Source organism: Centrocercus urophasianus, unplaced genomic scaffold (assembly GCF_019232065.1).
Source record: "Centrocercus urophasianus isolate 14NV4802_14NV808 unplaced genomic scaffold, USGS_Curo_1.0 seq_73, whole genome shotgun sequence".
Lineage (NCBI taxonomy): Eukaryota > Metazoa > Chordata > Aves > Galliformes > Phasianidae > Centrocercus > Centrocercus urophasianus.
This window is the reverse complement of record NW_024885344.1, coordinates 11,520,878-11,540,208: the sequence shown is the minus strand read 5'-3', so window position 1 is coordinate 11,540,208 and position 19,331 is coordinate 11,520,878. Positions and strand designations below refer to the sequence as shown.

The 19,331-nt window shown below is 39.0% G+C and overlaps 1 protein-coding gene across 15 annotated transcripts in view; it reads right to left on the bottom strand.

The window, feature by feature from the left end:
- CACNA1C (calcium voltage-gated channel subunit alpha1 C) overlaps window positions 1–19,331 on the bottom strand; it is a 474,784-nt gene that overhangs the window by 181,424 nt on the left and 274,029 nt on the right. For all 15 annotated transcript variants that reach the window (XM_042837682.1, XM_042837670.1, XM_042837684.1 and 12 more), the window contains exon 5: window positions 12,868–13,007. In XM_042837682.1, coding sequence (XP_042693616.1) covers window positions 12,868–13,007 — 140 coding nt within the window. The remainder of the gene's footprint in view (window positions 1–12,867; window positions 13,008–19,331) is intronic.

Here is a 19,331-nt window from a genome sequence, read left to right as displayed (position 1 = left end):
GTGTGGCTTTAACATTTTTAATAGCTTTTTGTTCAAAGCGTGTCAGCGTTCATATTGTTATAAAGTTGCTTACTGACCAAAAGATCTCGCTCACCTTCCAATCTCAACATATTAGGCAGCTCCTACAAGTTCAGTTTTAATCTCTAGATGTTTGTTTCTAGCTCGGTGGAAAGATCTACAGACTTTCAAGGTGAAAAAAAAAAAAAAAAAAGTTTTAAAAAAAAAAGTGTAGCGTCACTTCCATGCAGTTGCTGTGTATATAGAAGCAGCACAGGGAGAAAATCAGCAACTGTCTGCTAACTGAAAACTGCACATCGCAAAAGAAAGACCGTGTTGGTTCAAACCACAAATGAAGTGCTGTGAGTTAAATCTGAAACTACCTTAAACCAGGATCACAATGCACTGTAAAGCAGTCTTATAGCAAGAGAGGAGAGGATGAAGTTTAGGTATTCACTGCCATGAGGAAATTCCCAAAGACAGGCTGAAAGTAAGGCAGGTGAAGAATCACAGAATGGCTTAGGTTGGAAGGGGCCTCAAAGATCAACTAGTTCCAATCCCCTTGCTGTGCGCAGGGCTGCTGGCCACTAAATCAGGCACCAGATCAGGCTGCCCAGAGGCCCATCCAAGCTGGCACTGAACACTTCCAGGGCACTTCCCAGGCCAGCAAAGATCAGCTGTAACCTTTCATCAGGAATTATCACTGACATTCTGCTGACTGGATGATGATCGCACATTCTCTGAGACCAGTGTTCCTGTGCTCATTTTAAAGATTTTGTTTTTACTTAATCCCGGGGGGAGAAAAAAAATGAGATATTTTATCCAGCCCTCTCTGCATAGCCATGCAAAATCAAAGACAGTCTAGAGAGAAGACTGCACTAATTCTGAATAAAATGATCCACTGCATCTCCACTTTTTAAATTCCTTTTTCCTCAAGCATAGCTGTGATGAAGAACCACCTTTCAGGCTCCAGAAGAGGAGTAAACTCTGGTCCCATCCTGTACCAAAGGAGTCAGTGGGAAAACTTGTAAGAATGTGTTGAAAAGCTGTACAAGTCTTGTCTATTGTACGTACAAAATAGCAAAAAATAGCTAAGAAACCTCTGATCTGAAATAATTCTGGAAAAAATTTTGCTTCAGAGTGCCAAATGTTGCTTGTACTCAGCTCTGCACAAAGACGTTATTGACATTACACACATCATTGTGTCCTAAGGATGTAACTTTTTTTTTTGAAACAAGAAATTATGGACACCTGTAACTGTTAAAGCATCATGGTAACAGAAATGGGCTCAGAGCACTTGGTCTGAACTGTACGTGCAGCAATATTTAACTGGAGAACTAATGATTCCAGATGACAAATACCTCTCCAAAGCTGCCAAAATCTCATGGTCATGAACAGCGTTGCTTTTACCTGCTGATTTACCAGGTAAGGCGACTTATCACTTGCAATCAGGTTTATAAACGGTAAAAGCAACAAGGCAACAAAAGCTAACAGCAATCCTGCAAATGCTGGTAATATTACAGTCTTTTGTTGGAAAAAAAAAATATTGATGACAAAAATAGATCTTCCTGGGATACTATGAAAACTAAGAGCTCCAAGCGTATCATGGAATACCATGAGCTGCACTTCTATCTTCTCATGAAAGAAAAAGAGCAACAAGACATTGGATAAACCCTTAAATTTTCTTTTTCATTGGTTTTCTATATAGGAGCACAGCATCATCTATGACACAAACAGGATACATGACCCAGGAGAAGAAAACGCACTCCACATTTAACTAACTTTGGATAGTGCTTAATAAGCATTGTTGGGACTGAGGTCTTGGTAGACAAAGCAGGTTATTTCCAAAAGCACTGTGATACTGGATGTTTGGGTGCATTTTGAGAGCATATAAAATAGAAAGTTGCTGGATCAGGTAATGAAAAAACTATGCAAACCATGTGAAATGTGATCACTGCATTGTTACTCTCTTTATGTATACATAGCACTTATTTTCACTTTTTTTTTTTAACAACTGAAAATGCTGTCAATGAAAATGTACTACACATTGCCAAATTCTTGAAAATATATGGCCAGACAAATCCAACCAGATTTGCCTCCTAATTTTAAGAAGAAGTTTGGATTCCAGGATTTATTATCCAATGGTTAATTAGTTTCATCTCAGTCTACCTAAAAATCTAATTTTTTCTTTTTTCTACACTAGTAACTTCGTTGCTTTTTATTTATACAATCTGATTAAACTTAAAATTCTGCTTGCAGACATCAGATAATAAAAAACTCCCCTAGGGGAAAAAGTGCCTTCTGATAGAATAAGTAAAACCTCCTTTAGCTCTCTAGGTAGCTTTAGTTATGTTTCAATAGAAAAATTAATGGCTGCAGTTTTTGCAAAGACATATTTGTCAGAAGAAATAATGGTTCTTTATTGATATTTACTTCCTTTGTAACTTCCTTTATGACTTCCACAATTCAAAGTCTTTTGTGCAAGCTGTGGATGTATTGTTGGAATGCATTGGTACTTATCCTTTATTTATTTTGAATTTCCTTTTACATTCAGTAAGCTGTCAAGAGGAAATCATAAGGCTTTCCTGCTGCAACAGTAGTAAACTAAAAAGCTAAACTAAATTCTTTATAGACACGGACATCTACAAATATAAATTTGAGCAGCATTTGGCCTCCTTTAAAATGAAGATTTTGAGTGCGATTAACACTGGAATGTTAAAGCAAAAGGTGGGCTAAAACTTGAATTTATTTTCACCTATATTGTGAGGATAACAGTGAGACTCAACCCTGAATTATTTCTCTGGGCACTGTTTATACAAAGCTGCTAAACTGCTATATACAAAACGGGCCCTTGTAAATCTCATTTGTATGGAGGCATGAGCATATTGGTTTGATTTGCAACCAAGATATCTAACTTGATTAAAAGGAATTTTACCTTGTGGTAACTTTCAATACATATTAAAGACCAACATACAGTAACAACCTATGAGAAAACATTGATTGCAACAAGGAACAGCATTTGCTGCAGAAAAATCAGTAAACCTGGCAGTCAGTGCAAAACAAGACAAACATCAACCACACTGCTAGCTGAATGGGTTAACAGTAATGAAAGAGAAAGCATAACAGATGATCATTTTATGGTACAGATTGCTATGTCCCAGTCCTAACACCAGGTGTGTCCTACTGCACTCAAAAAGGGGAACCCTCTGCAAGATTCTAATTGAAAGATAAGAAGCCTAAAGAAAAAAAATTTGAGAGGGTTTGTTATCTGATTATTAAATTGAATTGCTATAGATTGTTCCATTCCTAAGTGACAAAAATAAAATTTTTAATGATTTCTTCTTTCTTTTTTTTTTTTTTTTTTTAATTCCTTGAGCTAATTTCTGTCAAAAATGCTTCTGATGGAAAAATGTTGAACAGCTTTAGCGTTACTGAAGTTGAAAAAAAGAGACTCTTTGCAGAGGGCTAGCAGATGTTTTCTGAGTTGTGATTGATGTGGCAGGACAAACCAGTAGAACATGATCTAAAACTGAAAAAATAAGAGGCACAGCTACTCAGACAACTCAGAAAAACAATTGCGACAATGGGTAAAACACATATGGGATAGGTTATTGTTACATGTGTTAAACAGGAATTGGATTTGCTTCTGGGAAAAAAAGGAGATTAAGTCAGTCATCTGATCTCCTTTTCTTCTCCTTGGTATAAAGAAAACTTTGATAAAATGTTAAGACACTAGGCAGGCTAGTTGGGCTGCTGTTTGCCTTTGGTCAATACCTCACCACAATCAGAATGGCAAATTATCAGTTCCATCAATTAAAATCATCAGCGCAGAAAAGTTCATTCGTTGTTTGTCCCAGACAGCATTCCTGTGTACTCAGCAAGCTCAGTAATATCAAGCAGATATCTCTCAGAAAGCAGCAGCCAATTTTGGAGAGAGGGAAAGATCTCCAGTGGCCATTTGGACACTTAAATATATTTCCTTGTATTTGCCTCCTCTCAGTTCTTCGTACTTTGGCATTTTTCCTCCACCAGCGCTTATACAGGAAGTAATATGGATACAAATCCAGATCACCCACCCGGAGTCTAAACAGTGACATAAAATGCATTCACTAGTTGAGAGCCTTATTTGACTGGTCTGCTTCTCTGTGCTTTGCTGATATTTTGATAATTCTTTGTGAAAACCACCACAATAACCACAGGCATCTAACAGTGCTGGGACAAACAAAATTAATTCAAATGATGCTGAAGTCACTCGAACATCCACGAGCCTCCTTGTATTCTGAGCAATCAACCCTTCTACAAACTCTTACGTCTCACTTCCATGACAAATGCTACTTGGTGTGTGTTAGTCATTTCTTCCAGAGATTACGAGAAAGCTTTGGGTATGTTAAAATTCCCACAAGTTCAGTTAAAAGAATTAGTAGATGTACATTCACTGTAAAGAAAATGGACAAAGGTCTTCAAATCATTCCTTATGAGGTCTTAAATGAATAAGCAGTGCAAAATCTAGCCAATTGGAATAAAAATACGAAGCACCATTTGATGTAAGCCTGGGACATCACATGCAGTGGAGATGTCATCATGGAGAGAATAAGGGATATCCATAAGGGATACAGCAACAGTCGGCATGTACAAGGGAACAACTGGAAACCCAGCAACACTCCTGCTGATACTGGTTAGCTGCAGTCTGCATGTACACTGCTGTTTAACAGACAAAAGTATATGCAAACAACGATGGAAACTGTTCTTAGAAGGTGATGGATGGCATAATTAGATTTTCAGACACTTTAGGACAAGCATCTTGATAGCACAGACTCTCTCTCCCATCGCTATGCCTCGTGACCATTATTTTGACTGAGACACCTGGGCACTACTTGAAGAATGAAAAAAATGGTGTTAGAAAGAGTCCAATCCATCCAGAGCAATTCTGAAAAACATCCTACTTAGCCAAGCTGGGATTCTTTGACTATCTTCATGTCTTCGGTAGCAGTGTGGGGTTTATTTTCCCCAGTTGGAAGGGACTGCCTAAAACTTGATGTGGTCCTATGGTTCTGTTTTGCAGACACGCTGAATAATCATGCCAGCATGAGCAAAAATTGGTAGGATAAGGATGACAGTTATTGGGTACATTTGTAGTTAGTGCTATTTTTAAAAGAGCTGCATAGCAGAGATTAAATAATAAATATTCCTCGGTTTTCATTGGCATTCCTTAAATATGAGAGAAATCTGTATTACAAGAAGTCTGTACCTCTGTGAGTAATAGTCTTTGCAAAGACAAGATCATCTTTTTGCCACACATAGTTAACCTTTTCTGCCAAAAAATATGCAATGTCATCATTCTGCAGGTTGTACACTCAAAGAAACATGCGTTAGGTCCTTACTGTGTAAATCCTGCTCACAGGAATGATCTCTACCTAAGGAGATGCAGTGCTAGAATCAAATTACTTCTTTGAATAATGGTGACCTAAGTAAATAAAAGACTTGCAAGTCTGCCTTGAGTTTTAAGTAAAATGTGAAGAAATAAGTTTAATGAGGATGTTTGGTTCAGACTGTTCTCTCCTTTTTTCTCCACTCCCTTCCCATTTGCAATGAAAGCACAACAAATTGGCCACTTGAGATTAAAAGCAGCTAGGCAATAATATGGGGAAGGTGATGCAACTTGTCCTCACATGATGCCTTATGTGCTGGAGAGATGGTACAGATGGTTGAGAAGTCTTGTTGAGAAGAGTGGAGAAGTATGTAGGAAGTCAACACAAGAGCATGATTTTTTAAAGCTTTTAGAGCCCAAGAGGAATGAAAGGAACTGGACTTTGCAGTCACTGATGTGATTAAATGCAATAACAGCAAAGTTTAAGGCAAATTTTGCCTGAAGGTACTTGCAGCAATTCTCTGTGTTGTCAATTACTTTTGTCACATGGGTTTGGTGGCAATAAACTGCCAAGGTTATGGTCTCCTCCAGCTTACTCTGTTCTTTGGTATCCATGCACAAACCTTTCAAATGTTGGAAACTTTGATCAAACTCCTTCTTATATTTTGTAATCCATCTATGGAAGATAACACAGATTTCTTTGTTCACATGGTATTTAGACTATAACCACATATGCATCAGGAGGATGAACTGAAGCCCCTAACTCCATTAGTGACACTGTATAAATGCAAAACAGATGACTGTCAACTTCACTTTGCCAAAAGCATGCATTTTTGACAAGAAATCATCTTCCTGACTGCCAGTTAGTGTTTTTCTTAAAACTTAAGACTTTGTATATACAATTCAATTAATAGAAATAGGCAGTGGTTCACATTTCTTTGCCATATTAAAAAAATGCCTGGTACTTGAAAGAGATGTCATTTTGGATTTCTTGAATTCTGTATTTATTACCTCAATTACATTATTTCTCCAGCTATAGAGAGTGGTGTTAATTTTCTTGGATTGTCTGGAAAACAGCAAGTACAGCAGAAAATTTTGATTCTGCATTCAACTAAAACCCCCCAAAACTCAATGCAAGCCAGATAACTGCACTGTGTATGTTTCTTTCAGTGACTATAAAATAGTGTCTGCAATAGATTCAGTCGTGCTTCAATGGCTGGGTCAGAAATTGAGGGACCAAGCAGAAGAGCAACCACAGGCAAGACAGGAAGGTGCAGGGCATGGAATAAGTTAAGTGTTACAAGTTACACACTGAGATACAGAAAGAGCTATGAACACACAGAGTTTCTGTATGCCCCATCCTCATCAGCCAGCAAAGTGGCACATCCAAATTGACACAACGCTACAAATGGGAAGAAAGAATTCCCCCTGGAAAAGGGGGAATTCAAAGCTTATTATGAATCACCATTTCATTCTCCCCATTTTGTGCAGGACAGACAGAATGTGGAGGTTCAGGAGCAGTGTGTGTCTGCAGCAGGAAGTAGGCATTCTGCATGACGCTTGATCCTTATTTACTGGTTTTGCCTTTCCCACTCTTTGGCTAGCATGGCTTTGGGACTGCTTCAATTAAACTTGAGTTCAATGTGTCCTGTAAACAGATTCATCTTGACCAGTATTGTACCCAAGAGAAATCATTATGTCTGTTCTCCCACTGGTTGGGTACACTGCCATTAAATCAAGTGTAGATGAAGACTTATGCCTTCAGCACTAAGAGGTCTTCAAATATACAAGTACCAACAGTCATTTTTTAAAATAAATTTCAAGAGCAAATTCAGCTTCCTGGATAAAAATCAAACATGAAATAGAGGATTTGCTAAGCTTTCCATTAGGAGAACTGTCGTGGTGAGAGTTTGACCTGACCTTATTGTCTTAAATCCTGTAGTTACTCTACAATTTGCTACAAGTCCCCTCATATTTTTCTATTGTTGTGGTGCTTTGGGAATTATGAGACCATACAGACAATCTACCCATGATTTGAATTTATTAGGTTCAATTATACTCCTTAAAAAAGAAGAAAAAGGAAATACTGCCAATTTTAGAGTTCACAACAAGCTTCATTGAAATATGTGGACTATAGCCTAAAAAATTTTAAGCATTTTTAAGCTTTTTTCCTTTTCCTCGTCCCCTCAAACTGACTGAAATTAAGTATGCACAGTGTACCTAGTGCAGTGCCCCATATGAAAAAACCCTAGACTGGACTGTTACTCCTCGGGTTTTGTTGCTTTACCTGCCTACAATATGGCAAATAACAAATGCAGCTAGATGAGTTTGCCAATACAGCCTCTCTCAATTGGCCAAACCTTCCTCATCCACTACTGTTTTCACAGAATGCTTAGCAGCTTTTATCTTCTTCTTTCTTTTTGATCTCTCTTTTTTGTTGTACGTGGTGACATGCATATTGGAATGAATTAGATCTAGCAAGACATTACAAGTAAAGACAGGATACTTTGCTACATATCACAGTGTTCAAAGAAATAAGCTGAATAATGTCAGGGAGTTTGGGATGGGGATGGGAGAAGATCGGTAATGAGAAAACACTTCAATGAATATGGGGCAGAGAACATTGCTAGCACTGAGAAAGCAGTGTGAATTTAATAGAGAAGAACATTTCACAACAAATGAGGAATAATCATAATGGTCAAATATAAAAATGTTTAAGTTTTCCATTCACTTATTCTGGACATGCTTACTTTCCACAGGGACTCAAAGTAATCATGGGCTTTTACGACAGAACCATTCTGAAAAATAAGTAGTTCTACTTAGTCATTCAAATACATGTACGTAGTAGCCAAATCCAAGCACTCATGAATAAAAGGTGGCACGTTCTTCTTCTAGTGGAACAGACAAGTTTCCTCCCTAGCTTTGGTAATGATACCATGTTCTTCTGCCAACACAAGTCTTCAGTAAGCAGAAAATCTTGTTGAAAATGCAACTACGGAGCACAACACACATTGATCAAATTATTTGGCTTTCGAGTTATGTAGAAGAGCGTATAAATTAAGTTTGGCACACATCAGATAGGCCATAACTAGTGGCAACAATGCAGTTACATGAAGACAAAGTGCAAGATAGAGAGGATGAACAGAGTGAATGAGGTGACATAAGTGAGCAGCATGAATAAAGGGGATAGAAAAGGAATTTAATAAGTTAAATGGGCATGAGTTAGCATGCGTAGGAGTAACTGATTGCCCTTTCCAATAGTCAGGAGTGATTTTCTTTTTTAATTGGATCATGCTTCTTCACTGCCAAATTGGATGCCATTTTTTTGCCCTTCTTTAGAACAAAATGTTTAAAATAAGTTTTAAAATATTTAATAATGCAAAATGGAGATACAAGAGTAATCATCAGAAACCTGCTGCCACAGAAGAACTGACTCAACTCTGTCCCTAGAAAGCCTCGTAATACTTTACCCCTGCCAAAGGAGATATTGGGTAATAGTTTCCAAGACACTAAAGCGATTAAGGTTTGGTACATGCTGATTTTGCTCTTGTCTACTTATGTCCATCCTGGGAATTGTTTTCCTTCTCTTTCCTTTGTCAAACCAGAATATTGATCTTAATGCCATGTTAAGACAGATGCTCTGTTGCACATGTGAGGGTTTTTATTTCAGTTTTTTAACAAGAAAGCTGCTTTGGTACAACAGGAAGCATGTTGAAATAAAACACATACTGCAAAAATTATGTTAATATGACCATAACAGAATAGTTGAACAGAGCAGTCTGGCCTGTACATCAAAGGTCTAAAGTGCTATGTCTAATTCTTAAGCATAACTTAGCATTTTAGTACTTAAATTGTCCATGAGCTGCTGAGAATATTCAACATTGATTTAACTGTTAATTCCAGGCTAAACCGATTGGGGGTGGATTATATTTTTAGAAGTGTGTTAATTTTGAAAAAAGTTAATGATAATAATAATAATAAAAAAGGTTGCTGAATCATTCCTTTTGACTTCTATTTTGTTCACTGTTAGCACTGGGATGAGACCTGTGGGCAGTACCTAACTCCTGCTCTGCAATACACCTCACATAATCACAATAAAAACTGTACTTCTCATCCCAAATAATATTTTCAGGAAAGGAACAAAGAATCCTAATTAAAAAACTCAACAACAGAAACAATCAGTCCCTTCTGCACAGCAGAAATTTGTGGATACTTAAAAGCAACAGGAACCCAAAGACACAGCGTTCAGCACTTCTGATGAAAGCTTCTCCCATGATGCTTTTCTGACCTGGATACAAAACGTGTATCTCATACTTTAAATAAACAGTCCATTGCCTTCCTTGTGACAAGTGGTCTTGCAAACGTTCATATAGCCACAAGGAATAAAACTGTCATCTGTTCTCTTGAAGACTATGGAGTATTTATGCCTTACAACAGTCATTCTGACTTAGTCTTCAGGCTTTGTTGAATTCATGACCTCAAACCCATTTGATTTTGGGAGGCACTAATTTGGCATCTGGGACAGCTTGATCTTAAGATTACCAACAGTACCATTACCTTTCTGCATGTGGGTGAACTAACTTTTCTGCTTGCAGATGAACCACTTTCTTTGCTTAACAGTTCTGATTTTTTTTTTCCTACACAACTGAGAGGTTTTTTGTTTTTGTTTCAAGAGATAGCTGTGTCCCAAGCATGGGTAGGACTTAGAGAAACGGGATTCTTAGTTGTGATACTAATGCTCTGTACCTATCAATCTGAAGCGCTCAGATATTCCTGCCAGGTAGCTGGCATTGGTAGTCAGTATGGGACACAGAATTAAAAGCCACTTCTGGAAGTGTTAAACCTTGAACTTTTATTTCATTTTCGTCATCTGCCAGATGCAGGTATTAGTAATTTACTCTAGAAGCCAATTCACACGTTGATTCCCTCACTTCTGACAACACATGTGAAAACTCTCAATATTCTTGAACAGGTCATTTATGCTTGAACTTGAATACAAAAGATGTTCCTCTTAAAGTGGATAATTTCTTATGAATTGAGCCAAAAATACAAAATTCACACAAATTCTTGACTCAGAAAAAAGTGATTCCATCCTTTCTGCTCCCACACCACCTGCCAATCTCTCCACCTCAAACGACCCATTTCCCAACCTCAATCTAGATGAGTTTAAGATTTGCATGCAAAAATTCACCATGTGCTTCATAATTTTTTTTCCTTCCAAATAGTGGTAATTAGATCTGGATCTCAATCCAAACAGCAGATGTTGGGCTTTCCATGCTGAAGAAGGCTGCCAGTGACCCAGAGGATCCTCTCTTAGTAATCACAGTATTGCCACACACGTACAGAATCTGCTAAGAAGAAAGTGCAGTGCATGGAACGCTCCTGTAATGTCAGAACAAGTCTGTGAAGGTAGTCTCCTCATAGTGAAAAAGGCTGCTATATTTTGGAAGGTGAAGAAAAGGGAATTTTCTATAGAGGGAAAGACACAGCAAGGGCAGTGTGTATAACTCTCAGCGATGCTGATTATGTCTCAGGGACAGCACTTGGGTGGGACCTAGAGGTTCAGCTACCTAAAACTCTGCACTTTTGTGATACTTAATAGAGTAACCTCTAGATGGTTTCTCCATTTCATACTGGTCTGGTATCTCGCTGTCTAGATTAGGTATTTGCTAGTGTGCACCAGGCTCCCTGCCTGTGTTCTGCTGCAAATTAATTACTTAATGAGAAAATCCACAAATGGACCGTTAGATAGGTTATGTTGGAACTGAGATCATATAAACAATATGGATATGAATTACATGAGATGTGGCTCTCTCAGCTTCCTCTAGTCCTCTAAAAGCATCCAGCAAAGATTACTGCCCTCACAGATGATATGTATCAGAGGGATGAATTTCAAGCAGGACCTAGCGTGAAGGGATAGTTTTCTTCTGTTGAATGTTCTTGATTACATGCACAAGGGATATAACTTGTTACTACTCTCGAAGTCTTGGGACACTTTTGAGCTTACAAACCTCCCTTTGCCTTGAAGAAGATAGGATGTTCTCTAAAAGAACAAGAAGTATAAGGGTAGTATAAAAGTAGTTCAGCGCACGCCAGAACCACTCTCAGGGCACATCCCAGTCAGCAGCATCTCATCAGGAGTGCTACAGTCCACAGATGTTTAAATCTTAGCATTTTCCCCTTACCACTGAGCATACAGACAACTAGTAAGTGCCAAAAAACTGAGAGAATGGGATGGAAAGAACAACAAAACCTTTGTTTACAGTCAGGAATTAAGTGGGTGCTGGAGTAGACTAAACTTTATGAGACAAATTCTGCCAAAAAAGATTTTGCATTCTGCACTAACTGAAGCTATTGCAGTGTATGCAATTGTATGAAACAAATGACTACATTAAGACCAAATAATAATGCCATTAATTTCTTTTATTAATGGTTCAGCTCCTCCCACAGAGATTCTCACCTTCCATTTAAGAAGTTTCTACCCTATATGGTTGTGGAGAAAAAGCCTGAAGGCGCAGCTGTGATATGATCTACTGGATCAGAAAACACACCAAAGAACCTCACGCCTCTTTTAAATCAAATGAATCATTTTTAAGCTTACATCACAGCATTTATGGTAACCTGACTCAAGATTTTTGAATGACTGGGCTTAGAAGTACTTTAACATATCAAACTAGCAGGCTTCCCAAATAAAAATAAACAAAGCTCTCTTCATAGCTCTTCTGGAGATTAACTCCTTTCCTCTTGCTGCATCACTTACTGCTATGAACAAGGAAAGCAGTGACAACTTTCAACTAACCATCTTATCGAAAGTCTGTGCATCCCATCTAAAACTGTCAAGATAAACAATATAATCCTCCTATGCTATGAGTACATATTCCACTTCCACAATAGAATTATCAGATTTGTAGTTACTCATACCTTTACTGTAAATAAGAAAATGAATATTAAATTGTTAAAAGTTGCTTGAGGACTTCCTTACATGCATTAGAAATAATTTAAGCAAATAAGACATAGAACATGAATATATCGCTGCCCTGTGTCCCGTTGATTTTAAATTGCTCCTAGCTGTCTACATCAGATAAAAAGAAGAAGATGCAATTTTAATGAAGTAGCTCGTCTCCCCAGAACCAACACAAATGATCATATAGCATTTCCACCACAATCAGGAATATATAATGCCAGCAGTATACCATGACTTTACAATTACATAAAGGATTTTTTGCTCAAAATTTTGAAACTCTTGGATCTCTCACTTCCATTACTTATGAAGGTTGCACAATCACATCCGACATGCCATGAAACGTCCATTGCCCCCTGCCCAGGTCTGGTCATCCTTTGATTAATATCATCATTACCACAAAGCTACATTCATTTGAAAAAAGACTTCCCCACCACACCAAAAACAATCTGCATCATATACCATCTTCAACATTGCTTTACAAATTACTCCATCCTCATTCCACAGACATACATATAACAAAAACAATGATGTTACTCACTAGGAACTCCAGACACCAGTCGTAAGGGACGTAAGACTCGGAAAGCCCGCAGTGCTTTAACATCAAATCCGGCACCTTTTCCTCCTATTGAATTCCCCCCATCTGCTTTGGTTGCTTGTTCTAAAATTGCACTAAAAAGCCTGTAAAAAGAAAAGAAACGAGCTGAAGGCAGACAGCAAAGCTTGGGCTAAACAAGAACAGAGATCATCATCGTATCACATGAGCTATCTCACAGACCTGTGAAGAGTGCCACACATGTCACTCAACATTCGCATATGGTGGAGGAGAGAGAGACTCTTCCCATATGCAATAGCCTAATGGTGATGTCTGCACCATTTGCAAAACATTGATTTCTGGAACAGACATAAACATGATGTGTTCCTCCTTCAGCCCAATGGTTCCTTTTGGCCAGCTGTACCTGTCTGCCTGTTGGCATACAAAGGTGTGCTCCCTGCACTGGGTGCTTTGAAATGACCATTTTGGCAATGTCTCATGATGAATGTGCATGTGGTCAGGTTTTGAAGGCAGCCTCCGGTAAGAACATACTCATGGGAAGTTGAGTGGAAAGGCAAGAAACCACAAATTGTTGGTGTTACCCCTTCTGCTGTTAACATGTTTTTGCTATCTTTATTAACCACCCATGCACCGTGGGGAAAGAATCATCATTCATAATTAACTCAATAATTAATTATCTGTCACTCATTTTACAATGAATTAAGATTTACCAAGGTCACAGCAGGTAGAACTGGGTTTAAAAATTAGAGCTCCTTCAAGGTGCACATTTTTAGATAAGAGAGTAAGCTCAGATTATGTGTTTGTGTATCCATTTGTAAATCCCTTGATGCAGTGGCTATGGAAAGTGCAAAACTGTAGGAGTCTTATTATTAGAATATTTTATTAGACCAGTCCAAGTGTTTTGTCTTGGCTAGTAGGAGTAGCTGTTTAAGATGTCTCTATCAAAACACATTTGAAAAGGCAGAGCAAGGCAGGAAAGAATTTTCTTCTATGAAAAGGATGAAGGCTCACCCTGTGTATTAATAAGTGTTTGATTTAATAAATTAGCTGTCAGGAAGCAGCTTCCATGTTTCTGGTAAAACACTGGAACCTTTGGGGGAGTACGGATTCCTCATGACTTTGCTAATGACATTGCTTTCAGCCTCAAAGCCGTCGGCTTGAACCCAGTAAAATTCAGTGAAGGTTAAAAGATGTTCCAGTCTAAATGGATGCTTGGCACTCTGCAGAAAACTTTGCCTGCAAGTGGCAGAGACCCCATGGCCCACAGCATGCCATGGAAGCACTAGATGTAACTTTAAGAAGCTGCCTGGGATGCAGGCAGCAGTCTGGATGAAGTGCCCTGGATTGAGTGCTGGCTGATTCGTCTCCCAGACATTGCAGTCTGCAGTGCCTCTGTCAGGATCTCATTATCTACATTCTTAACTGGCAGACTCCACAGAGAGCCCCCAAACTGCATGTAAAGCAGAGACTGAGCTGCCTGATTGCTTTGCAGGGAGCTCTGCAGTCTGCTTACAGCCTACTGATAGGGCTGCAAATATAGGGAGCTTGCCCTGAATAGAAAAAGGATTCATTTACTGAAGTGTCTAAGCCAACACTTTTCCCCAGCACTAAAACCACAGAAAAAGATGGATTAGTGAGATGCAAATGTGAAATTAGTTTCTTAAGCAGCTTGTTTTTTTTTCTTTTTTAAATTTTATTTAAAATTTCATATAGAGAGACTAATAAAACTTGTCATCTGTGACTGAGAAACACCTAACTGGATCTATTGAAAGCCTCAACTACAGGCACTGCAGAGAGATTTAACAACTAGGTAACAAGTGTGGGAAAAACCGCGTGGGGGGAGGTTGGATGCTGAAGCTGTAGGTGTTGCAGACTGTGAAGCAGGATGCAGAGAAGACAAAAACAGAGCCTATCAGAAATACCGAGTTGACTACAGACAGCGATAAACAGAGACCACAGAGAGCAATAAACAAGGGCTGATGTAAGGAACGTGAATTATTGGAATGTATGTATTCCTTGAGCTGTGTATACAGATTATACAGAGTCACAATTTTCTGCTGGTCTTCATAATAGAAACACTGTAGGTCAAATTTGGCTTAATATATTTCCAGAAAGCAAGTGATTAAGCTCTAGAAGTGTGCTCTACTTCTTATTTAAACATTTCTATCTTCCTAGTCAACACAATTCCCATACTAGATGATGACTGACATTCCCATACAACAGTCCCCGTCTCCTGGGATCCTCTGGAAGAAAAAGAATCCATTGTAAAAGGTTTCTTATGTTGTTTTTTTCAGATGTCTTCAGGTTGAGAAAAAAATGTCGCAGAACTCTGGGTCAGCAATTATGCACGAGTGAGGGTCCAGTCTCCTTGCTGCCCACTGTTGGACCTACTTTCTACCGAACAGCAGTTTGTGGCAGTTGGCATCAAGGGCATTTCTCCTGCCACTCATGCAGTGAGTAAACCACAGACTGCTCTAGAATTCTGAATCCTAAGAAAAGCTACACATGTTCTAAATTAATACAAAAGATACAAAAACAAGGCAAAGCAACTCATTTCTCTGGATCAAGAACCTGCTTTCTCAGACCAGTGCAGCCCAGCTGCAGACCTTGTAACCCTTTTGTGTGCTCCCATACTGACATGCTAGACATGCTATCTTGAGGCATGGAACTGCCTACTTTGTCAGGAATAACTTGCAGCTATTGCTGCTTTTAAAAACCCACGTTTAACCTCAAATTGCATTACTCCTGCTAATCCTGCTTTAGCACATTTGCCCCATGCTTAATATCTCCCTGTGCACTAATCCTGTTTTTTACCAATGCAATACAACTTTTTCTTTATTTATTTCACTCTTCCCTCTTTATATCTGGCTCTACACTGTGTCCAATCTGGCCTACTGAATCTTTATTCCTCTCTCCAAAGTTAGATGACACCCTGCCCTATCCGTCCTTTGTTGCTCCTCCTGAGTTAGGGCAGGGGCAGCTCTATGGCTCATAGGGTACATCCACCACACACTTTTCGGGCTGTAACTTTGTTATGACCCAGAGGGAAAAATAAGACCTGTCTAGAAATGCTTGCAGATGAGAAGACACAGAAGAAAGGTAAGGATTCTGACTGCCTCTTCCATCATACTCTTTTAGGAGGAAAACCCACACCCCATATACACTCTGTAGTTTCTACAATCTCTATCTAGTCTTCCGAGTTCGTCACCTAATTGCTTTCCAGTCCTAAAAGAGACAGATGGATGTTAAGCTACTGGTATAAACTATGAGGCCAGAGTCCTTCTAGTTATAGCGGGGGAAAGTCTGCTCTTTGATGAAAATCTGTGGGAAAAGGTACTGTAGAGCAAAACCCTGCTCTTTCTGTCTCTTCTCAGTGGGAGTTAGCTGAAATGCAGGCTGCAAGCAAGATGTGAGAGGATTCTTTGCACACACAGGAATCAAAGTTTAGACAACATAAAAATGCAAGCAGGCTGAGCTCTTGTGGCCACTGAAAATCTTCACTTTTTTTTTCTTTTCTATTTTTTGAAAGAATTCAGAAATTGATCTTACTTCCTTCCAGCTAACTACTTTCTTCCATGCTAAACTCATGCTCCATTTTCATTAGGATGTAGTATTTCCATTGCAGCAGTGCAGTTAACATCTTGATTTCTGAATTTCATCTGTGACTTGACTACACCTGAACTAAATTCATTTGATAGGCATGGAAAGCAGAAAACATATTTCTATCACACGCAATGCGTGTATGGGCACAGTCCAATTCTGTTTGTTTGATTCAGACCTACTCATGACACATGAAGCTGGCGTCACTGTTTCCACTTTCTCATATTTTTCTGTTTCCTTTCTGATATTTGAAACATCTAAAAGGTTTTCTCTTTGCTAGATGACTCTAACAGCAGCATGACAGGGCTGCAGCCTGCTCTACAACTCTTCAGTTCCTCTGTGAGGAAAGCATGCTGATTTTTAGAGCATGAAAAGGAACCTGTCAAGGGCCTCCAGAATATAAAAAGGAAAGAGAACTTAGTATTTGTAAAGCCAAAATCAGCAGAAAAACACAGCTGAAAGAGTCCTCATAGGTATAAGTAAATAGTAAGCTATAATGATTTTTATTTTCACTGTGTTTTGCAATTCACCTGTGATTTGTGAGTGTGGAAGTGTTTGGGTCCGTCCTTTAGAAACTTCCCAGAGGCCTTCAGGAAGACATACTGTGATCACGTTTTCCAATCTATTCTGAATTGCAGATCTTTTCCAAATACCTTCGCTGATTACCTTCCTGAGTAAGCCTGCCTTTCAAATTATGACACCTTTTTACTGGCAGAAGCTATGGGTCCTTGGAGAATGAGTGTGCTTGGCAGACAAATCACAGCATTGCCAGGAAAGACAGATAGCCTTCCAACATAACACTGTCAAGTTAGTCTTTTCTCAAGAGAAATTTCCTCCAGCAGCCTAATGGTAAAGGACATTGCTGTTTTATCTGAAAGTTTTACGTTTTCCAAAAGAAGAACAGTAAAATTACAGGAAATAGGAAACAATTTGATTAATTGTCAGTGCTTGTGGGTTGTGTGTCATTAGGCAGCTTATGGGTGTGATCTCTACTCTTAACTAATAATGATCTTATCCACAGTGCTTCTGATTGGTACCCACAGACAGACATTTTTCTTTAAAGTAGTATTTAATGGTATTGCTATAGCAGGGTCATAGGCTATTTAAAGACAAGCTAGAATCAAGCCTTAAAAGACTTAACTGATGAATAAGCAGATCTCCTGCACTGCAAGAACGATAAGCTGTTATAAGCCCTCAGGTCTAAAGTGCATCCTTTCTCCTGAAAACACAGCAGTTGTCTTCACTTCTTCCTAAAATTTACACTTGGTTCTACACATCACCATGTTTTTCTTATTCTATTGACTTGCATATTTTAAGGTAAAGGAAGGCAGTTATGCTGCATTATTTTCTTAAGATTTACCAAATTATAATTTAATCGATCTAATGGGTCTTAATTGATCTAATGGATGGGGCTTTGAGCAACCTGTAGCAGGGATGTTGGAACTGGATGATCTTAAAGGTCCTTTCCAACTCAAACCATTCTATGATTCCATGATAATTATAGAATCATTTAGATTGGAAAAGACCTGTAAGATCATCAAGTCCGACTAGCACTTACGACAACCAAGACTAAACTGTGCTCCTAAGAACCATATCCATGCTGCACAAATACCTCAAGGCATGGAGACTCGACCACTTCCCCTTGGGCAGCCTATTCCAATGCCTGAGCACCCTCTCCATGGAGAAATTCTTCCTGACATCCAACCTAGACCTCTCCTAGCACAACTTGAAGCTCTTTCCTCATATCCTGTCACTGTTCACCCAAGAAGAGAAACCGTCATTTCCTTGATGTAATCTGCTTTAAGGTAGTTGTAGAGGGTGATGAAGTTTCCTTCGGCTTCCTCATCTCCACACTAAACAAGCCCAGCTTGTGTAGCTGCTTCTCATGTCTCTTGTTTTCTCACATCTTCACAGCAAATCCATACCTTCCTGCTGTGAGGGGGCCCAAAACTGCACATAATACTGCCAGGACTTTGGTTTCACCAATGCCCCATACAGAGGGACCAGCATAAGTAGTAAGCACTACATACTAAGTGGACTGAGAGATGAACAAAGTATCTAAAAACCTGTCTTTTCCTTTCTTCCCTTAGCTTTCATCAATATATGAAATACTTCCCAACTAGACTTTCTAAAACAACCATCACTGAAAATGAAAATAAGGCCTGAAGCAGAACAAGCACAAACATCAGTTACCACGGTCATTTTTTTTTTGATGCTTCTATTATTACTGTCATGTTGTTCCTTGCCTCCCAGGCCAAATAACCCCCTCTGCCCAGTGCTACAATCGTGCCCAAATCATTCAGCTTTTTCCAATAGCTTCATCAGTGGCCAGAAAAAGGTGCCACAAAGAAATGCTGATACAAGTCTTTATTTCTGCACTTTTCCTCCACCTCACTTTCCCTCACTTGTATATTTTGTTTCCCCATGGGGCTACCGCTCTAACAATCTATTGAAATGTCACTGAAATTTAAACATGATGTCACTGAGGTGTTTCAGCCCCTAGGAGAACATGACAGGGCAGAACAGGAACAGATGGCGTTGCCACGTAGATTTTGCAGAGGGCTTGTGGAGAGAAATAGCAGCACACTGGGTTAGGCTGTGGCAGCCTAGGAGAGAATTCAAACAGATAAACATCAAACGGACCCACCTGGCCTTGAAGCGGAATTTGTCACTTGAGATTGTTACTATTTAACAGAGACCATGGGGTCTTGGCCATGTTTATTATGCTGTGTAATCCCACCCCAGTTACATTTTTTGTTGCCTATCTAGAGACTGAGAGCTGCTGGAGGCAAGAGCAGGTACAAGAGCTGAGAGATGCTGCTTCTGCCTTTATTGGCAGGGGAATTAAT